General features: G+C 75.0%; 1 protein-coding gene across 1 annotated transcript; it reads right to left on the bottom strand.

Annotated features, from left to right (window-relative positions):
* Window positions 1-185: 185 nt before the first annotated feature.
* On the bottom strand, window positions 186-21128 carry LOC309685795 (SCO-spondin-like; the record flags this gene model as incomplete). Its single annotated transcript, XM_082501509.1, has 29 exons — window positions 186-349; window positions 3485-3601; window positions 4232-4278; window positions 4367-4622; window positions 4758-4928; window positions 5017-5108; window positions 5216-5341; window positions 5412-5538; window positions 7201-7380; window positions 8018-8182; window positions 9455-9565; window positions 9750-9870; window positions 11039-11361; window positions 11906-12016; window positions 12107-12193; window positions 12288-12412; window positions 12791-12949; window positions 13693-13843; window positions 13940-14122; window positions 15661-15813; window positions 16863-17088; window positions 17178-17269; window positions 17373-17498; window positions 18533-18769; window positions 18930-19103; window positions 19190-19420; window positions 20022-20425; window positions 20780-20873; window positions 21080-21128. Coding segments are annotated over 29 exons (4602 nt in total), but the record flags the coding sequence as incomplete, so codon positions are not given.
* Window positions 21129-21992: the final 864 nt, after the last annotated feature.

Below are 21992 nucleotides of genomic sequence, written 5' to 3'. Positions count from 1 at the left end.
CCTGGAGCACCCACGGCCTCCAGGAGCCCCCAGGAGCACCCACCACCCTGGGAGCACCCGTGGACATGGGGAACCCCCACCACCCCCAGGAGAACCCACCACCCCCAGGACCCCCCATCCCCAGGAGCCCCCATGGACATGGGGACCCCCCCCCGCCCTGGGGACCCCATGGCCCCCCGGCTCACGCGCAGGCAGGCGCCGCGGTGCAGGAAGGTGTCGGGGGGGCAGCGGCAGCCCTCGGCGCAGCCCCCCCCCGCGCAGCCCAGACGCCCCCCGAGGTGGGCGCAGCTGTAGGGACACCCCTCGCCCCGACGGCACTCCCGGAACTGCCGCCCCGGAGGGCACCCCGCTGCCGCCCCACCGCCCGCTCAGCGCCGGGGGGCGGGGGGCGGCCCTGGGGCAGGGCTGCCCCACAGCGGCCATGGGGGGGGGCGGGGGGGGCGGGGATGTGGGGCTGGGGGGGCGGGGGGGGGCAGGGGTGCGGGACAGGCTATGGGGCAGGGGTGGGGGGCAGGGATGTGGGGCAGGGGTGGGGGGCAGGGATGGGGGGCAGGGCTATGGGGCAAGGGTGGGGGGCAGGGGTGGGGGGCAGGGATGTGGGGCTGGGGGGGCGGGGGGGGGCAGGGGTGCGGGGCAGGCTATGGGGCAGGGGTGGGGGGCAGGGCTATGGGGCAGGGATGTGGGGCAGGGATGGGGGGCAGGGCTATGGGGCAAGGGTGGGGGCAGGGGTGGGGGGCAGGGATGTGGGGCAGGGGTGTGGGGCAGGGGTGTGGGGCAGGGCTATGGGGCAAGGGTGGGGGGCAGGGGTGGGGGGCAGGGGTGGGGGGCAGGGCTATGGGGCAGGGATGTGGGGCAGGTGTATGGGACAGGGCTATGGGGCAAGGGTGGGGGGCAGGGCTATGGGGCAGGGATGGGGGCAGGGATGGGGGCAGGGATATGGGGCAGGGATATAGGGCTGGGTGGGGGACAGGGGTGCAGGACAGGGCTATGGGGCAGGGATGTGGGGCAGGGATGGGGGGCAGGGCTATGGGGCAGGGGTGGGGGGCAGGGATGTGGGGCAGGGCTATGGGGCAAGGGTGGGGGGCAGGGGTGGGGGGCAGGGATGTGGGGCAGGGGTGTGGGGCAGGGGTGTGGGGCAGGGCTATGGGGCAAGGGTGGGGGGCAGGGGTGGGGGGCAGGGGTGGGGGGCAGGGCTATGGGGCAGGGATGTGGGGCAGGTGTATGGGACAGGGCTATGGGGCAAGGGTGGGGGGCAGGGCTATGGGGCAGGGATGGGGGCAGGGATGGGGGCAGGGATATGGGGCAGGGATATAGGGCTGGGTGGGGGACAGGGGTGCAGGACAGGGCTATGGGGCAGGGATGTGGGGCAGGGCTGCCCCACTGCGGCCATGGGGGGGGGCGGGGGGGGCGGGGATGTGGGGCTGGGGGGGCGGGGGGGGGGCAGGGGTGCGGGACAGGCTATGGGGCAGGGGTGGGGGGCAGGGATGTGGGGCAGGGCTGCCCCACAGCGGCCATGGGGGGGGGCGGGGGGGCGGGGATGTGGGGCTGGGGGGGCGGGGGGGGGCAGGGGTGCGGGGCAGGCTATGGGGCAGGGGTGGGGGGCAGGGCTATGGGGCAGGGATGTGGGGCAGGGGTGTGGGACAGGTGTATGGGACAGGGCTATGGGGCAAGGGTGGGGGGCAGGGCTATGGGGCAGGGGTGGGGGGCAGGGGTGTGGGGCAGGGGTGTGGGACAGGTGTATGGGACAGGGCTATGGGGCAAGGGTGGGGGCAGGGCTATGGGGCAGGGGTGGGGGGCAGGGATGTGGGGCAGGGCTGCCCCACAGCGGCCATGGGGGGGGGGCGGGGGGGGCGGGGATGGGGGGCTGGGGGGCGGGGGGGGGGGCAGGGGTGCAGGACAGGGCTATGGGGCAGGGATGTGGGGCAGGGCTGCCCCACAGCGGCCATGGGGGGGGGCGGGGGGGGCGGGGATGTGGGGCTGGGGGGGCGGGGGGGCAGGGGTGCGGGACAGGCTATGGGGCAGGGGTGGGGGGCAGGGATGTGGGGCAGGGCTGCCCCACAGCGGCCATGGGGGGGGGGGCGGGGGGGCGGGGATGTGGGGCTGGGGGGGCGGGGGGGAGGGCAGGGGTGCGGGGCAGGGATGTGGGGCAGGGGTGGGGGGCAGGGCTATGGGGCAGGGATGGGGGCAGGGATATGGGGCAGGGATATGGGGCAGGGATATAGGGCTGGGTGGGGGACAGGGGTGCAGGACAGGGCTATGGGGCAGGGATGTGGGCAGGGCTGCCCCACAGCAGCCATGGGGGGGCGGGGGGGGCGGGGATGTGGGGCTGGGGGGCGGGGGCGGGGCAGGGGTGCGGGACAGGCTATGGGACAAGGGTGGGGGGCAGGGGTGTGGGGCAGGTGTATGGGGCAGGGCTATGGGGGCAGGGATATGGGGCAGGGATATAGGGCTGGCTGGGGGACAGGGGTGCAGGACAGGGCTATGGGGCAGGGATGTGGGGCAGGGCTGCCCCACAGCAGCCATGGGGAGGGGTGTGGGGCAGAAGCGTGAGGCAGGGATATGGGGCAGGGCTATGGGGCAAGGGTGGGGGGCAGGGCTATGGGGCAGGGGTGTGGGACAGGGGTGCGGGACAGTGGTACGGGACAGGCTATGGGGCAAGGGTGTGGGGCAGGGATGCAGGGCAGGGGTATGGGGCAGGGCTATGGGGCAAGGATGTGGGGCAGGGGAACAGGGCAAGGGTGTGGGGCAGGGGTGTGGGGTTGGCTATGGGGCAGGGATGGAGGGTGGGGGTATGGGGCAGGGCAATGGGACAGGGCCAAGGGATAGGGCTATGGGGCAAGGGTGTGGGGCAGGGGTGTGGGGTTGGCTGTGGGGCACAGCAATGGGACAGGGCTAAGGGAGAGGGCTATAGGGTAAGGATGTGGGGCAGGGCAGTGGGGCAGGGGTGTGGGGTTGGCTATGGGGCAGGGCTGTGGGGCAGGGGTGTGGGACAGGGCTATGGGGCAGGGCTGTGGGGCAGGGCAGTGGGGTTGGCTATGGGGCAGGGCTGTGGGGCAGGGCTGTGGGGCCGGGGTGTGGGACAGGGCTGTGGGGCAGGGCTGTGGGGCAGGGCAGTGGGGTTGGCTGTGGGGCAGGGCTGTGGGGCAGAGCTGTGGGGCAGGGCTGTGGGGCAGGGCTGTGGGGTTGGCTGTGGGGCAGGGCTGTGGGGCAGGGCTGTGGGGCAGGGCAGTGGGGTTGGCTGTGGGGCAGGGCAGTGGGGCAGGGCAGTGGGGTTGGCTGTGGGGCAGGGCTGTGGGGCAGGGCTGTGGGGCAGGGCTGTGGGGTTGGCTATGGGGTTGGCTGTGGGGCAGGGCTGTGGGGCAGAGCTGTGGGGCAGGGCAGTGGGGTTGGCTGTGGGGCAGGGCTGTGGGGCAGGGCTGTGGGGCCGGCACTCACTGCGGCACACGTGGGTGTTGCACATTTGGCTCTGCAGCGCCGGCCCCACACACGCCGTCCGCTGGCACTGCCGCCGGCGCAGCCGCTCGCCCCCGCCGCAGGACGCGCTGCAGGGCCCCCACGGCGACCACGCGCCCCACGGCCACCACGCGCCCCCACGGCTCCGCTGCGGGGGCCGGAGGGAGAGCGGCTGCAGCGGCGGTGGCGGCCTCACGGGTGGCGTCGGCCAAAGCTGCGCCGGCGCCGACACCGCCGCGACACCCACAGCCCTCCGGGAAGGGCTCTGCTGCGCCCACCGCACCGCGTGGCACCGTGTGACACCGTGTGACACCGTGTGACACCGCACTGTGCCAACGCCGCGGTGCCCCACGGAGCGCCCTCACCCCACGGCGCCCACTGCCGCCCCGTCCACCCCCCGTCCCTCCGTCCGTCCCTGCTCAGCGCCACCGTGTCCCCCCACCCCCGGCCCCGTGCCCTCCCCCCCCCGGTCCCGCCGTGTCCCCACAGCCCCACCCCACTGACGCCCACCCCACCGACCCCCACCCTGGGGACCCCCACTCCCAATGCCCCCCACCCCGGGGATCCCCCACTGACACCCCCACCCCACTGACCCCCACCCCGGGGGCACCCACCCCACTGACCCCCACTCCCAATGTCCCTCTCCCCATGGACCCCACCCCAGTGACCCCCAGTCCCAATGCCCCCCACCCCAGCGACCCCCACCATGGGCACCCCCTCCCCTGGACCCCTCCCCGGGGACCCCCCACCCCCCACGGCGCCCCACGGCGGCGGGTACCCGGGCAGGGCTCGCTGCCGCACACCATCACGCCGCCGGCGCAGGTGCTGCCGGAGAGAGCGGGGGGTCAGCGCGGGGGGGGCCGGGCCGGGGGACCCCGGGGTGGGACCGCGGCGGCGGTGGCATCAGCCGCACCAGTTGTTGCAGGCGTCGGCGGCGGCGGCGGTGTCGCCGGGCTGGTAGAGGCGGCCGCGGTGGTGGCACGGGCAGCGGTGCGGCGGCACGCAGCTCTGGTGGTGCAGCAGGAGGCCCGGCGGGCAGGCGCAGCCGGCGCGGCACAGCGCCGCACACTCGACGCCCGCCGCCAGGTCCCGGCACAGCCGCGGGCACGGCCCTCCGCCGCGGCGGCACTCCTCCGCCGTGCGGTAAACCATGGCATCCGGGCACCGCGCTGCCAGGAGAGCGGGCGGTGGGGTCGGGCGCGGCGTGGCGCCGGCGCTGCCGGGCAGCGGGGCTGGGTGGCCGTCGGCCGTCGGCCGTCACCGGCCTGGCCGTGCCGCGAGCGCCGCCGGCACAGGGCCCCCACCTCGGCAGGGCTGAGTGTTGCAGTCGCGCGTCTGCAGGTGGGCACCGGTGCAGTTGGACGTGCCGTGTGCCGCCGCGGCGGTGCAGGCCCGCTGCCGGCTCTGCTCGCCGGCGCCGCAGGGAGCGGAGCACTGGGCCCACGGCGTCCAGGCGCTCCAGCCGGCGCCGGGCTCTGCCGGGGACAGGGGCGCACGTGGCGCTGGAGGGGCCGCCGCCGCATCGGCCACACCGGGGCCGTCACCGCGTGGCGCCTCACCCACCGGCGCCGCAGGGCTCGTGGCACTCCCGCTCCTCCCGGGCCTCCCCGGTGCACGGCGCTCCGCCGGCGGCCGCCGCGGGGTTGGAGGGCGACCTGCGGGAAGGTGCCGCGTGGCCACCGCGGCCGTGGGGCGCCATGCGGTGCCACGCGGTGCCACGCGGCGCCATGTCGCGCCGTGGGGCGCCGGCGCACCCCCCTACCTGAACCTCTCCTGCGTCCCCGCGCCGCAGCCGCCGCGGCAGGGCGTCCAGGGCGACCAGGCGGACCAGCCGCAGGCCACGGGGCAGGAGCCCTCGCGGCACGTCAGGGCGCCGCGGCGGCAGGCGCTGGGGACGGGCAATGGGGGTTAACGGGGGGCGGCGGGCGGCGGGCGCGCGGCGGCGGGGCGGCACTCACCAGCGCCGGCAGCCCCAGGAGAAGGCCTCGCCGGGCAGCCGCTGGGCCCCGGGAAGGCGGCACCGGCACTCGCCCGCACCGACGCAGCCGCCGTCCTGCAGGTACAGCCCCGGGGGGCAGCGGCAGCCTGGGGGGGGGGGGGGGGGGGGGCACCGCTGGCACCGGCACACACTGCCACGCCGCGCTGGGCACCGTGTCCTGCCTGGCCCCCACGCTGTGCCCTGCCCCCAGTGCCACCCGGTGCCCCCCAGTGCCCCCCAGTGCCCCCCAGTGCGCCCATGCCATCCTCTGCCCCCCCAGTTCCCCCAGTGCCCCCCAGTGTCCCCATGCCATCCTCTGCCCCCCCAGTTCCCCCCAGTGCCCCCCAGTACCCCCAGTGCCACCCAGTGCCACCCCAGTTCCCCCCAGTGCCACCCAGCGCCACCCAGTGCCCCCCATGCCATCCTCTGCCCCCCCAGTGCCACCCCAGTGCCCCCCAGTTCCCCCAGTGCCACCCAGTGCCACCCCAGTTCCCCCCAGTGCCCCCCAGTACCCCCAGTGCCACCCAGTGCCACCCCAGTTCCCCCCAGTGCCACCCAGCGCCACCCAGTGCCCCCCATGCCATCCTCTGCCCCCCCAGTGCCCCCAGTGCCCCCCAGTGCACCCCAGCACCACCCAGTGCCCCCCAGTGCCCCCCAGTGCCCCCAGGCCATCCTCTGCCCCTCCAGTGCCCCCCAGTGCCCCCCAGTGCCCCCCAGTGCCCCCAGCACCACCCAGCACCCCCCAGTGCCCCCCAGTGCCCCCCATGCCATCCTCTGCCCACCCAGTGCCCCCCAGTTCCTCCAGTGCCCCCCAGTGCCCCCCACGCCATCCTCTGCCCCCCCAGTTCCCCCCAGTGCCCCCAGTTCCACCCCAGTGCCCCCCAGTTCCCCCCAGTGGCCCCCAGCACCACCCAGTGCCCCCCAGTGCCCCCACGCCATCCTCTGCCCCCCCAGTTCCCCCCAGTTCCCTCCAGTGCCCCCCAGTTCCAACCCAGTTCCCCCCAGTGCCCCCCAGCACCACCCAGCGCCCCCCAGTGCCCCCCAGTGCCCCCCAGTTCCCCCGGTGCCCCCCAGTGCCCCGCAGTTACCCCGGTGCCCCCCGGTGCCCCCCAGCCCCCCCAGCCCCCCCAGTGCCCCCCCGCACCCCCGTGCCCCCCAGTTCCCCCAGTGCCCCCCAGTGCCCCCATGCCATCCTCTGCCCCCCCAGTGCCCCCCAGTTCCCCCCAGTTCCCCCCAGTGCCCCCCAGTTCCACCCCAGTGCCCCCCAGTACCCCCACGCCATCCTCTGCCCCCCCAGTGCCACCCAGTGCCCCCCAGTGCCCCCCAGTTCCAACCCAGTTCCCCCCAGTGCCCCCCAGCACCACCCAGTGCCCCCCAGCCCCCCCGCCCCCCCGGTGCCCCCCAGTTCCCCCAGTGCCCCCCAGTGCCCCACGCCATCCTCTGCCCCCCCAGCCCCCCCAGCCCCCCCAATGCCCCCCCCGCCCCCCCGCTCACCCTCCTGGCAGGGGCCGGGGCAGGAGCCATTGCTGCTCAGGTCCCCACAGATTGGGGCACAGGGGGGCACCCGCCCCCCCTCGCAGTCCTCCCCCCGCACAAACACCATCGGGGGGCGCAGGCTGGGGGGGGCGGGGGGGGTCAGGGATGGGCTGATGGGGGGGGGGGGGGGTCCGTGTGTCCCCCCCCCCGTCACCCCACTGCTGGGGCTGCGGGTTGGGGGGGGCTGCGGGGTGAGGGGTCGCCACCCCCCCCCCCCCCCCCCCGCCCCATACCTGGGGGGTCCCCGCAGGGCTGCAGGTTGCAGGGTTGGCTCTGCAGGGCCCCCCCCGCGCAGGGCTGCCCCCCGTTTTTGGGGGGGGGGTCGCTGCAGCTCCGCAGGCGGCTCCGCACGCCCCCCCCGCACTCGGCGTCGCAGCGGGACCAGGACCCCCAGGGCGCCCATCCCCCCGCCACTGCGGGGGGGCAGGTCCGGGGGTCACGGCACGGGGGGGGCCCAGAGCATGGGGGGGGGGCCCGCCCCACCGTGGGGATCACAGCCCATGATGGGGGTCCCAGACCATGGTGGTGTTCCCATCCCAAGGTGGCCCCATCCCGTGGTGGCCCCATCCCGTGGTGGTCCCATCCCATGGTGGTCCCATCCCATGGGGTTCCCATCCCACGGGGGTCCCATCCCACGGTGGTCCCATCCCACAGTGGCCCCATCCCATGGTGGCCCCATCCCATGGTGGTCTCATCCCAAGGTGGCCCCATCCCGTGGTGGCCCCATCCCATGGAGGTCCCATCCCACAGGGGTCCCCATCCCATGGTGGCCCCATCCCATGGGGGTCCCCATCCCACGGTGGCCCCATCCCACAGTGGCCCCATCCCACGGTGGCCCCATCCCACGGTGGCCCCATCCCACAGTGGCCCCATCCCACGGTGGCCCCATCCCACAGTGGCCCCATCCCATGGTGGCCCCATCCGACGGTGGCCCCATCCCATGGTGGCCCCATCCCATGGTGGCCCCATCCCACAGTGGCCCCATCCCATGGTGGCCCCATCCCACGGTGGTGCCCCCCGCGTGGCGCAGGGGGGGTGGGGCGCGGGTACCTGGGCAGGCGCGGAGGAAGCAGACGCGGGTGTCGAAGGGGGGGCGGGCGCAGCCCCCCCCGGGCAGTGCCCCCCGCGGGGGGTCGCGGCGGCGCAGGGCCACCCCCAACCCGCAGGAGCGGCTGCAGGGCCCCCACCCCCCCCAGGGGGACGGGGCGCACTCCGCTGGGGGGCAGAGATGGGGCTCCGGGGGGGCCAAGAGGGGTGTCCCCCTCGGCCCCCCCCAGGTGCCCCCCAGCCTTGGTGGCAGCAGCCCCCGTGGTGCCCCCCGTCATCTCTGGCACCCCCCACCCCCCAGCGACCCCCACCCCAGTGCCCCCCACCCTTGTGCCCCCCCCATCCCAGTGCCCCCCCACCCCAGTGCCCCCCTATCCCAGTGCCCCCACATCCCTGTACCCCCCACCCGGTGCCACCACCCCCCAGTGTCCCCCCCAGTGCCCCCCCATCCCAGTGCCCCCCCATCCCTGTCCCCCCCAATCCCAGTGCCCCCCTATCCCAGCGTCCCCCCATCCCAGTGTCCCCCCATCCCAGTGCCCCCCCCAGTGCCCCCCATCCCTGTACTCCCCCATCCCAGTGCCCCCCATCCCAGTGACCCCCCCCACCCCAGTGCCCCCCCCAGTGCCCCCCATCCCTGTCCCCCCCAATCCCAGTGCCCCCCAATCCCAGCGTCCCCCCATCCCAGTGCCCCCCCAGTGCCCCCCCAGTGCCCCCATCCCTGTACTCCCCCACCCCAGCGTCCCCCCATCCCAGTGCCCCCCCAGTGTCCCCTCACCCCAGTGTCCCCCATCCCTGTACCCCCCAATCCCAGTGCCCCCCTATCCCAGCGTCCCCCCATCCCAGTGCCCCCCCCAGTGCCCCCCCAGTGCCCCCATCCCTGTACTCCCCCATCCCAGTGCCCCCCCCACCCCAGTGTCCCCCCATCCCAGTGCCCCCCCCAGTGTCCCCCATCCCAGTGTCCCCCATCCCAGTGCCCCCCCATCCCTGTACTCCCCCATCCCAGTGCCCCCCCAGTGCCCCCCCCCCAGTGCCCCCCATCCCAGTGCCCCCCCTCCCCACAGCCCCGCTGACGCCCCTCACCTGTGGGGGGCGGGGGGGACCCCCCCGTGCGAGCCGGGGGGGGCAGTGCCGTCAGCCGGGGGGGGGGCGGCGGAGGGGGTCGCGGCGGGGGGGCCGGTGCCCGTCGGGGGGGTGCCGGGGGGGCCCGGGGGGGGGGTGCCGGGGCGGCCCCGCGGCCCGACGGGGGGGGCAGCGCTCAGCTCGGGCCCCCCCGGCGCTGTGGGGCTGGGGGCTGCGCCTCGGGGGGGGGGCCGCGGCCCCAACTGCCCTGTGTGGGGCAGGACCCGGGTTGGGGGGGGGTGGTCCCCAGAGCCCCCCCCCCAGCCCAGGACCCCCCTCCAGGTCCTGCCCCCCCCCCCCATTCTGCCCCGCGGTGGGTACCTGGAGGGGGGGGCTCGCTGCTTTCGGGGGGGGCCACCGCTGCGGCCACTGGGGGGGTCTCCGGGGGGGTCACCGTCGTCACCGTCACCGCGCCGAGCCGGGCGGGGGGCACTGGGGGGGGGAGGGGGGGGAGAAGGGCACCCATGGGCGGGTGATGGGGGGGGCGTACCGGGGGGGTACCAGAGATGGTGGGGGGCACCATTAAGGCTGGTGCCACCGAGGCTGGGGGGCACCAAGGGGGGGGGGGGACACCCTGAGCCCCCCCCCCCCCCCCCCCGTTACCCCCCCCCCGTACCTGGGGGGCAGCCCAGCAGCTCCGTGGGGCCGTGGGGGCGCGGGGGGAGGACGCGGACGTGGCGTGTCTGCACCATTCGGCCCAGTAACCGCACACTGGGGGCCCAGTTCCCCTGCGGGAGCTGGGGGGGGGGAGGGGGGGGCACGTCTGTACGCACACGCGTGTGCACGAGTACGTGTGCCCCCGCCGCGGCACCCCCTGTCCCCCACCCCCCCGTACCCCCCTGTGACCCCCCATGACCCCCCCGTACCCCCCTGTGCCCCTTGTGACCCCCGTACCCCCCTGTGCCCCCCTATACCCCCCTGTGACCCCCTGTGACCCCCCCTGTGCCCCCCCGTACCCCCCTGTGCCCCCCTGCGACCCCCCCGTACCCCTCTGTGACCCCCTGTGACCCCCCCGTACCCCCCTGTGCCCCCCTATACGCCCCTGTGACCCCATGACCCCCCATGACCCCCCTGTCCCCCATGACCCCCCCCGTACCCCCCAGTGCCCCCCCATACCCCCCCGTGACCCTCTGTACCCCCTGTGCCCCCCATGACCCCCCCATACCCCTCTGTGCCCCCCCGTGACCCCCTGTGTCCCCCATGACCCCCTGTGCTCCCTGTGCCCCCCATGACCCCCCCGTACCCCCCTGTGACCCTCTGTACCCCCCTGTACCGCCCTGTGCCCCCCTGTGCCCCCCCTGTGCCCCCCATGACCCCCCCGTACTCCCCTGTGCCCCCCATGACCCCCCCGTACCGCCCGTGACCCTCTGTGCCCCCCTGTGCCCCCCATGACCCCCCCATATCCCCCTGTGCCCCCCTGTGCCCCCCTGTGCCCCCCATGACCCCCCCGGCCCGAGGTGGCGCGGGGTGACCTGGTGGAGGTGCCGCCCGCCGGCGGTGGCTGTGCGGTGGCGGTGCCAGCGGGTGCCGTCGGCGCTGAGCTCCAGCAGGACGGCGTCGGATCCCGTCACCGCCACCCCTGCCCGGGGACAGCCGCACGTGGCGCCCCCACCCCCGCCCCGCTGCCGCCAACACCTCCTCCACCACCGCCACCGCCATCGCCACCACTGCCACCACCGCCACTGTCACCAACACCTCCACCACCGCCATCACCACCACCACCTCCATCACCACCACCTTCACCACCACTGCCACCACCATCGTCACCACTGCCACCACCACTACCTCCACCACCACCACCACTGCCATTGCCACCACCACCACCTCCACCACCACTGTGATTGCCTCGGCCACTGCCACCACCACCACCACCACCATCACCACCACCACCTCCACCACCACCACCTCCACCACCACTGCCGCTGACACCATCATTGGCATTGCTACTGCCACCACCATCGCCACCACCACCTCCATCACCGACACCTCCACCACCACCACCATTGCCACCACTGCCCCCACTGCCACCAACACCTCCACCACCGCCACCTCCATCACCACCACCACCACCACCACTGTCACCAACACCTTCACCTCCACCACCACCACCACTGCCACCAACACCTCCACCACCGCTACCTCCATCACCAACATCTCCATCACAGACACCTCCGCCACCACCACCGCCCCCACTGCCACCACCACCACTGCCATCATTGGCATTGCCGCTGCCACCACCATCACCACCACCACCTCCACCACTGACACCTCCACCACCACCACCACCTCCACCACTGACACCTCCACCACCACCACCATTGCCACCGCTGCCACCAACACCTCCATCACCGACACCTCCACCACCATCACCTCCACCACCGCCCCCACTGCCACCACCACCACCGCCATCATTGGCATTGCCGCTGCCACCACCACCACCACCTCCACCACTGACACCTCCACCACCACCACCACCTCCACCACTGACACCTCCACCACCACCACCATTGCCACCGCTGCCCCCACTGCCACCACCACCTCCACCACCACCACCTCCACCACTGCCACCTCCATCACCGACACCTCCACCACCATCACCTCCACCACCGCCCCCACTGCCACCACCACCACCACCATCATTGGCATTGCCGCTGCCACCACCATCACCACCACCACCTCCATCACCAACACCTCCACCACCACCACCACCACCACCGCCACCACCACCACCGCCACCGCCGCCATGGTGGGCACTGCCGGGGGGACACCCACCGGTGACGTTGGTGGGCTCCAGCAGGTCCAGCTGCAGGAAGGGGGGGCCGGAGGGCGCCCCCCCCCCGGCCGGGAGCAGCGCGGCGATGCCCAGTGGGCCGTAGCAGGGGTCTGCCGGGGACGGACGGACGGACGGGGTCAGCAGGGGGGACACAGCCCCCCGGCCCCCCGCCCGCCCCACGGTGAGGGGGGGTCGCTTACCGCCGGGGGGGGGCAGCGGGAAGGTGAGGAGGGGGCTGCCGGGGGGCTCCGTGGTCAGCGGGGGGGGCACGGCCGTCCCGTTGTCACCTGCAGTGGGGACAGTCGCCATACAGCGTTTGCGGGGGCGCACTCCCCCCCCCGCCCCCCCCGCCCCCCCGCCCCCCCCGCCCCCCCCACTCACCCGCCGGGGCACAGTGGCAGCAGTCGTCCCCGTGTCCCCCCACCAGCACATGGCCCTGCGGGGGGGGCACTGTCACCGGGAGGGTCGTGTCCCCCCCCCCGGGGGGTGTCCCAGCCCCCCCGGCCCTGCGGGGGGGGCACTGTTAAGGGGAGAGTCCCCCTGTCCCCTCCCCCCCGCCCCCCCCCCGGGGGATGCCACCACCCCCACTCCTGCGGGGGGGTCACTGTCACACTGACCCCCCACCCGGGGGATGCCCCACTCCTGCGGGGGGGTCACTGTCACCGGGATGGCCGTGTCCCCCCCCCCGGGGGATGCCACCACCCCCACTCCTGCGGGGGGGTCACTGTCACACTGACCCCCTCCCAGGAGGATGCCCCATCCCCGCGGGGGGGGGGGGGGGGTCACTGCCTCCCGGAGGGTCCCCTGTCCCCCCCTCCCAGGGGACGTCACCGTCACCGCCGTGGCCGTGTCCCCCCCCCCCCCGGGGGGGCGGCGGCGCTCACCGTGGGGCAGGGGCGGCGCGGGGGGGGCAGTAGGGGGCGCAGCGCAGCGCGGGGCCGGGCAGGCAGCGGCACAGCAGACACGGCCCCCCCCGCCAGCGCTCCCCCACCGCCCGCCGCCGGCCCCGCTGCTGGCACTGCCCGCACGGGGGGGTCCGGCACCTGCGGGGCGGGGGGGGGTCAGCGGGGACGCCCCCCACCCGTGGGGAGCCCCCCCCGCGCGTGGGAGCCCCCCCCCGCTTTGGGGAACCCCATGCGGACTCCCCCCCCCCCCCCCCAGTCGGACCCTCCTTTGGGGGGGGGGGGGGGGTGTCCCCCCCCGTGGGAGCCCCCCCCCCGCCCCTCCGTCGCACCCCACAGACGGGACCCCCCCCCGCCACCCCGTAGGTGCCCCCGTGGAGACGCCGTGGGACCCCCCCCCCGTGGGAGTCCCCCCGCGGGAATCCCTCACCAGTGGGAGCCCACCCCGGGGACCCCCCCCCTCCGTGGGAGCCCACGCGTGGGAATCCCCCCGTGGGAGCCCCCCCGATCCCTCCCATGGGATCCTCCCGTGCCCCCCCCCCGTGGGAGACCACTCGCGGGGTCCTCCCGTGGCACGGAGCCCCCCCCCCCCCCGTGGGAGCCCCCCCCCCCGTCGGATCCCACCCGTCCGACCCCACCACGGGACCCCCTCACCCGTGGGAACCTCCCGTGGCCCCCCGCCCCCCCCCCCCCAGTGGGAGACCACTCGTGGGACCCCCCCGTGGGACCCCCCCCCCGTGGGAAACACCCCCCGCGTGGGAACCCCCCTTCGCCCCCCCCCCCCCCCCGTCGGGTCCCTCCCGTGGGAGCCCACCGCGGCCCCCCCCCCCCCCCGCCAGACCCCCCCCGTGGGCCCCCCCCGGTGTTTCCCCCCCCCCCCCCACCGTCGGGCCTTGCGGTAGATGCCGCGGCAGTGGCGCCCCCCCCCGCGGCGGGGGGGGTCCGTGGGGCTGCGGAAGGCCCACTGCACGCTGTGGCTACCGCAGGGACCGGGACACTCGCCCCACGCCGACCACGCCGACCACCCGCAGTGCACTGGGGGGAGGGAGGGGGGGGGGACAGGGGCTCAGAGGGGGGGTCCGACCTGTGTCCCCCCCCCCGCCCGCCCCCCCCCGAGGTCCCGGGACGCACCGGCGCAGAGGGGGTGGGGGCGGCAGCGCTGGAGCCGCCCGTCGAGGCAAAGGCAGAGGCGACAGTTGGGGGTCACCGCGTCCCCCGGGGGGTACCGCAGCCCCCCCGCCTGGCACGGGCACTCCCGGGGGGGCACACACCGCCCCCCCGCGTCCAGCACCAGCCCCGCCGCGCACCAGCACCCTGCGGGGGGGGTGGGGGGGGGGCGGGGGGTGAGGGGCAGCCCCTCGCCCACCCCGCCGTGGGGTGTCTGTCCCGGCGTGTGGGTCGCCCCCCCCCCCCCCGCCGGTGGCCCCCCCCCGCCCCCCGCCTCACCCGGGGGTGCAGGGCCGGTCCGGGGGGCAGCGGGGGGCGGCGAGGTCGGGGCAGGCGGCGGGGCAGGGGGCGCAGGGCCGCGGGTGAAGCCCCCCCGGGCAGGAGGAGGCGTTGGGGCAGCGCCCCGGGGGGCAGGGGGCTGCGGGGGGGGCGGGGGGGGGCGGGGGGTCAGCGCCCACGGAGGGCACCCGCCCCGTGGAGACGACACACGCCACGGAGCCCACCCGCCCCACAGAGCCCACCCACGGAGCCCACCCGCCCCATAGACACGACCCACCCGCGGAGAGAGACCACCCACCCGCGGAGCCCACAGAGCCCACCCACACATGAAGACCACCCACCCATGGAGCCCACCCACCCCATGGAGTCCACCCCACGGAGCCCACCCACCCCATGAAGACCACCGACCCCACAGAGCCCACCCCATGGAGCCCACCCACCCACGGAGCCCCCCCAGTCACAGAACCCACCCGCCCCATGGAGACCACCCACCCACGGAGCCCACAGAGCCCACCCACACATGAAGACCACCGACCCCGCAGATCCCACCCACGGAACCCACCCACGGAGCCCACCCACCCCATGAAGACCCACCGACCCCACAGAGCCCACGCACCCTACAGAGCCCACCCCATGGAGCCCACCCACCCACGGAGACCACCTACCCCACAGATCCCACCCACCCCATAGAGCCCACCCACCCATGGAGCCCACCCACCCATGGAGCCCACCCACCCCATAGAGACCACCCACCCACGGAGCCCACCCACCCCATGAAGACCACCGACCCCACAGAGCCCACCCACCCTACAGAGCCCACCCCATGGAGCCCACCCACCTACGGAGCCCACCCACCCCATAGAGACCACCCACCCCACAGAGCCCACCCACCCATGGGGACCCCCCAGTCACAGAACCCACCCGCCCCATGGAGACCACCCACCCACGGAGCCCACAGAGCCCACCCACACATGAAGACCACCTACCCCACAGAACCCACCCACGGAACCCACCCACGGAGCCCACCCACCCCATGAAGACCACCGACCCCACAGAGCCCACCCACCCTACAGAGCCCACCCCATGGAGCCCACCCACCCACGGAGCCCACCCACCCCATAGAGACCACCCACCCCACAGAGCCCACCCACCCATGGGGACCCCCCAGTCACAGAACCCACCCGCCCCATGGAGCCCACCCACTCACGGAGCCCACCCCTCCCGCCGGAGCCCACCCACCCGAAAGAGACCGCCCACCCACGGAGCCCCCCCGCCCCACAGAGCCCACCCACCCATGGGGACCACCCACCCACAGAGCCCCCCCGCCCCATGGAGCCCCCCGCCCCCACGGAGGCCCCGCCCCCCCCCGGGAGCCCCCCGCCCCACAGCCCCCCCCCGCCCCGCACCCATCTCGATGGCGGGGGGGGTCTCCCCGGGGGGGTCGGCGCAGGGGCGGCCGCCGTTGCGGGGGGGGCGACAGTCCCTCCGCCGCAGCCGCACCCCCCCGCACTCCGCCGGGCAACCGGACCACGGCGACCACTCGCCCCAGGAGCTGTCCACTGCGGGGGGGGGGGGGCAGGCGTGAGGGGGGGCAGCCCTGGCCGCCCGGGGGGGGGGGGGCACCCCGGGGGGGGTCCCCAAAAGGGATTGGGGTGATCTGGGGGGGGCTCAGGATGCGATAGGGGAGTATTGGGGTGTCCCGGGGGGAACGGGAACCCCCAAATCCCCCGGGGACCCCCCACCATGGGACCCCCCCGGACCCCTCGGGCAGCCCCAGCCATGGGAACCCCCAAATCCCCCGGGGACCCCAAATCTTGGAATTCCCCCCCTCCCCCACCCCCCCACAGCCCCCCCAGCCATGGGATCCCCCAAACCCCCCGGGGACCCCAAATCTGGGAATTCCCCCCCTCCCTCCTCTCCCCCAGCCCCCCCCAGCCATGGGAACCCCCAACCCCCCCCGGGGACCCCAAATCTGGGAATTCCCCACCCCCCCCAGCCCCCCCCAGCCATGGGAACCCCCAACCCCCCCCGGGGACCCCAAATCTGGGAATTCCCCCCCTCCCTCCTCTCCCCCAGCCCCCCCAGCCATGGGAACCCCCAACCCTCCCCGGGGACCCCAAATCTTGGAATTCCCCCCCTCCCCCACCCCCCCCAGCCCCCCCAGCCATGGGAACCCCCAACCCCCCCCCGGGGACCCCAAATCTTGGAATTCCCCCCCTCCCCCACCCCCCCCAGCCCCCCCAGCCATGGAAACCCCAAAGCCCCCCGGGGACCCCAAATCTGGGAATTCCCCCCCTCCCCCCCTTCCCCCAGCCCCCCCCAGCCATGGAAACCCCAAAGCCCCCCGGGGACCCCAAATCTGGGAATTCCCCCCCTCCCCCACCCCCCCCAGCCCCCCCAGCCATGGGAACCCCCAACACCCCCCCGGGGACCCCAAATCTGGGAATTCCCCCCCTCCCTCCCCTCCACCAGCCCCCCCCAGCCATGGGAACCCCCAAACCCCCCTGGCCGTGGGAAACCCCCCCGGGGACCCCTCGGGCACCCCCAGGAGCGGGACCCCCCCCCCCCCCCGGGGGGTGTCAGCCCCCCCAGCCCCCCCCCCGCTCACCGGGACAGGCGATGCTGAAGCACTGCTGCTGCTGCGCGTCCCACCCGCGGCAGCCGTGCAGCGCACCGGGACGCGGCTGCCGGCACCCCCGCATGCGCCGCCGCAGGCCGGGGCCGCAGGAGCGGGTGCAGGCGCCCCACGGCCCCCACGGCCCCCACACCCCGCAGTCCCGCTCGTCGGGGGGCGTCCCCCCCCCGCCCCCGCAGTCCGGCACCCCGTCGCACACCTACGGCAGCGGGGCGGCGCTGAGCCGGGCAGCGGGGGGACCCCCGCGGCGGCACTGGGGGGGGGGGGTCCCCCCGCCGTCCCCCATACCTGCTGGAAGGTGACGCACTCCCCCCCCCCGCAGTCGTATTCGGCGCAGGGACCCCCTGTCCGGTTGCGGCCGCCGGCGGGGACGCGGCTCCCTGCGGAGGGGACGGTGGTGCGGTGGCCGCGGTGGGGGTGACCGTCCTCAGCCACGACCCCCCCCCCCCACCACCCCCCCCCCCCCGTGTCCCCTCCACTCACCGCAGGACGACTCGTCCTCCCCCTGGGGACAGTCGGTGACGCCGTCACACACCCGCGACACGTTGAGGCACACGCTGCCGTCGCCACAGGCGAAGTGGCCCGGGCACGGCGGGACGGCGGTGGAACCTGCGCCGCGGCCGAAGCACCGTCAGGTCAGGGGGGACACGATGACATCCCCGAGAGCATCCCACTGCGCCGGTGTCACCAGGTGTGGGGACACCATGGGGACAGCCCCAAGAGCATCCCACCATACTGGTGTCACCGGGCGTGGGGACACCGTGGGGACACCCCAAGAGCATCCCACCATACCGGTGTCACCGGGCGTGGGGACACCATGGGGACAGCCCCAAGAGCATCCCACCACGCCAGTGTCACTGGGCGTGGGGACATCATGGGGACCCCAAGAGCATCCCACCACACCAGTGTCACCAGGAGTGGGGACACCATGGGGACAGCCCCAAGAGCATCCCACCATACCGGTGTCACCAGGTGTGGGGACATCATGGGGACACCCCTGAGAGCATCACACTGCGCTGGTGTCACTGGGCATGGGGACACCGTGGGGACACCCTGAGAGCATCCCACCACACCAGTGTCACCAGGAGTGGGGACACCATGGGGACAGCCCCAAGAGCATCCCACCATACCGGTGTCACTGGGTGTGGGGACATCATGGGGACACCCCAAGAGCATCCCACCACACCAGTGTCACCGGGTTCGGGGACACCCTGAGAGCATCCCACCATACCGGTGTCACCGGGTGTGGGGACACCGTGGGGACAGCCCCGAGAGCATCCCGCCATACCGGTGTCACCGGCCATGGGGACATCATGGGGACACCCCTGAGAGCATCACACCGCGCCGGTATCACCGGGCATGGGGACACCCCGAGAGCATCCCACCATGCCAGTGTCACTGGCTATGGGGACACCGTGGGGACACCCTGAGAGCATCCCACCATACCGGTGTCACTGGGTTGTGGGGACACCGTGGGGACAGCCCCAAGAGCATCCCGCCATACCGGTGTCACTGGCCATGGGGACATCATGGGGACACCCCAAGAGCATCCCACCACACCAGTGTCACCGGGCGTGGGGACACCATGGGGACACCCCGAGAGCATCCCACCGCGCCGGCGGGGACCCCGCACGGCGTCTCACCGCAGTGGTCGGGGCTCTCGTCGGAGCGGTCGCGGCAGTGGGGGACGCCGTCGCAGAGGTGACCGTAAGGGACGCAGCCGGTGCCGTGGGCGCAGGGGAAGTGAGCGGCGTCGCAGCCGCCGGCGCAGCCCAGTTCGTCGCTGCCGTCGGGGCAGTCGGCCTCGCCGTCGCAGAGCCACCCCCGCGGCATGCACTCCCCGCTCCCGCAGCCGAAGCCGTAGGGGCCGCACGCCGGCGCTGGGGGGACGGCGGGTCACCGCGGTGTCCCCGTCCCGCCGCCACCCCCACCGCCTGCCGTGCCGGCGCTCGCGGTAAGCCCGGCGGTGCCGGGGCTGTGGGGCAGGGCAGCGGGGAGCCACGCCGCCCCACGCCGCCCCACGCCGCCGTCGCCCCTCACCTGCCGTGGCGTTGGCGGCCGCGGTGAGCGTGGCCACCGGCAATGCCGCCGCGCAGCCCGCCGGGCTCTCGTCCCAACCATCGCGGCAGTGGCGGACGCCGTCGCACACCGCCGTCTCGCCGACGCAGGAGCCGTCGGGGCAGGGGAGGTGCCCGGGGGGGCAGGTGACGCGCTCTGCAGGGGGACGCGGCGCCGTGGGGCGACGGCACCGCCGGCGGGGGGTCGCCGGGGTGGGGGGGCCGAGCCCCACGGCGCCTCACCAGGGCAGAGAGCCTCGTCGGTGCCGTTGGCGCAGTGGCGGCGGCCGTCGCAGAGGGCGTTGGGGGGCAGGCAGCGGCCCTCGGGGCACTGGAAGCGGCCGGGGGGGCAGAGGCAGCCGCGCTCGTCGCTGAGGTCGCCGCAGTCGTCGTGGCCGTCGCAGCGCAGAGGGTACGGCACGCAGCGGCCCACCGCGCAGCGGAACTCCCCCGCCCCACAGCTCGGGCTGCAGCCTGCGGCGCCGGCAGTCAGGGACCCCCGCCGTGGGGCACAGACCCCCAGGGATGGGGGGCTCATGGAGCCCCGCCGTGGGGCACAGACCCCCAGGGATGGGGGGCTCACAGACCCCCGCCGTGGGGCACAGACCCCACAGTTGGGGGGCTCAGGGACCCTCGCCGTGGGGCACAGAGCCCCAAGGTCAGGGGACTCATGACCCCTTACCGTGGGGCACAGACCCATAGGGATGGGGGGCTCAGACTCTTTTGCTGTGGGGCACAGACCGCCCAAAGACGGGGGCCTCAAGGACCCCCACCGTGGGGCACAGACCCCCAAGGACATGGGGCTCAGAGACCCCCACCGTGGGGCACAGACCCCAGACGTGGGGGGCTCAGGGACCCCCGCCGTGGGGCACAGTCGCGGGTCTCCGACCCCTTTGTGGTTGGGCACAGCCCCCCCAAGGACAGGGGCGCACCCGCCCCCCGCCGTGGGGCACAGCCCACTCCCGCACCCCACTGCTCTGCGACCCGGGACCCCCAAATACCCCCCCCCCAGCTCCCCCCTTTCCCGGTGACCCCCGTGGGGCAGAGCCGTGGGGCAGAGCCGTGGGGCACTCGCCTGCCTCGTCCGAGGGGTCGCCGAAGCCGCAGTCCATCTCCCCGTCGCAGACGCGCTGCGGGGGGAGGCAGCGGCCGCTGGCGCAGCCGAATTCGGGGGGCGCGCAGGCGGGCGGGGGGCAGCCCTCCTCGTCGGAGCCGTCGGGGCAGTCGGCGACGCCGTCGCAGCGGGCGCCCCACGGCAGGCACTGCCCGCCGGCGCAGCGGGGTTGGTGCGGGGCACAAGGCGGTGGGGGGCAGATTTCGTCGGAGCCGTCGGCGCAGTCCTCCTCGTTGTCGCAGAGCCAAGCGCCCGGCACGCAGCGCCCGTCGGCGCGGCAGGAGAACTCCCACTCGGCGCAGCGCGGCGAGGACGGGCAGGGATCCGGCGCGGACGGGCAATGCCACTGACCCGCCGCGCACGTGCTGCGGGGATGGTGATGGCTCAGCACCGGGCGGCTTCCTGCTCTCCCGGTGGCACCGCGCCGGGGGGGGCCATATGGCTGTGCCATGCCACTGGGTGCCGGATGGCTTTGCCAGCCCGGTGAGTGCCAGATGGCTGTGCCGGCCTGGGGGGTGCCGGATGGCTCTGCCGACCCGGTGGATGCAGGATAGCGGTGCCATGCCGGTGGGTGCCAAATGGCTGTCCCATGCCGGTGGGTGCCGGGTGGCTCTGCCATGGCAGTGGGTGCCGGGTGGCTTTGCCGACCCGGTGGGTGCCGGCTGGCCGTGCCGGTGCGGTGCGGTGCCGGTGCGGCGCAGTGCCGTGCGGGGACTCACCAGTTCTTGCAGCCCTGCTGCACGGCGGCGCCGGCCGGGAAGGCGAAGCCGTCCCAGAAACACGGGCACTCGGCCGGTTCGACGCAGCCGCCGTCTGCCAGCGGGGAGGGGAGGGGGCCTCAGCCCCACAGCGGCCCCACAGCGGCCCCACACCACCCCAAGACAGCCCCATGCTTCCCCCGCTCCAGCCCCACACCGGCCCCACTCCATCCCCGCTCCAGCCCCACACCGGCCCCACACCACCCCCACTCCGGCCCCACTCCAGCCCCACTCCGGCCCCACACCGGCGCCGGCGCTCACCGTGCAGGACCCTCCCCGGGGGGCAGAAGCAGCCCTCCAGACAGGCCATGCCCACGCAGTGCTCGGGGGGGCCCGGCCGAGGCCGCGGCACGTGGGGGGACAGGGGGGGCCACAGGCGCTGTACTCCAAACCCCGATCACACTGCAGGGCTGGGGACAGGGCAGGGACAGCGTGACCCACAGCCACCACGGAGTTAGGGGATGGGATGGGATGGGGATGGGGATGGGGATGGGGAGGATGGGGATGGGGATGGGATGGGGATGGGGATGGGGATGGGGATGGGGATGGGATGGGGATGGGATGGGGATGGGGATGGGGATGGGGATGGGGATGGGATGGGGTGGGATGGGGAGGGGATGGGGAGGGGGATGGGGATGGGTGGGGATGGGGAGGGGATGGGGATGGGGATGGGATGGGGATGGGGATGGGGATGGGGATGGGGATGGGGATGGGGATGGGATGGGGATGGGGAGGGGATGGGGATGGATGGGATGGGATGGGATGGGATGGGATGGGATGGGATGGGGGTGGGGATGGGGAGGGGATGGGATGGGATGGGATGGGATGGGGATGGGGATGGGGATGGGGATGGGATGGGATGGGGGTGGGGATGGGGATGGGGATGGGGATGGGGATGGGGATGGGATGGGGATGGGGATGGGGATGGGGATGGGGAGGGGATGGGGATGGGATGGGATGGGGATGGGGATGGGATGGGGATGGGGATGGGATGGGGATGGGATGGGGATGGGGATGGGATGGGGATGGGGATGGGGATGGGGATGGGGATGGGATGGGGATGGGGATGGGATGGGGATGGGGATGGGGATGGGATGGGGATGGGGATGGGATGGGGCGGGGATGGGATGGGATGGGGATGGGGATGGGGGATGGGGGATGGGGATGGGGATGC

Source organism: Vanellus vanellus (genome assembly GCF_965231255.1).
Source record: "Vanellus vanellus genome assembly, contig: HAP1_SCAFFOLD_1992, whole genome shotgun sequence".
Lineage (NCBI taxonomy): Eukaryota > Metazoa > Chordata > Aves > Charadriiformes > Charadriidae > Vanellus > Vanellus vanellus.
This window is presented reverse-complemented; position numbering and strand designations above follow the sequence as displayed.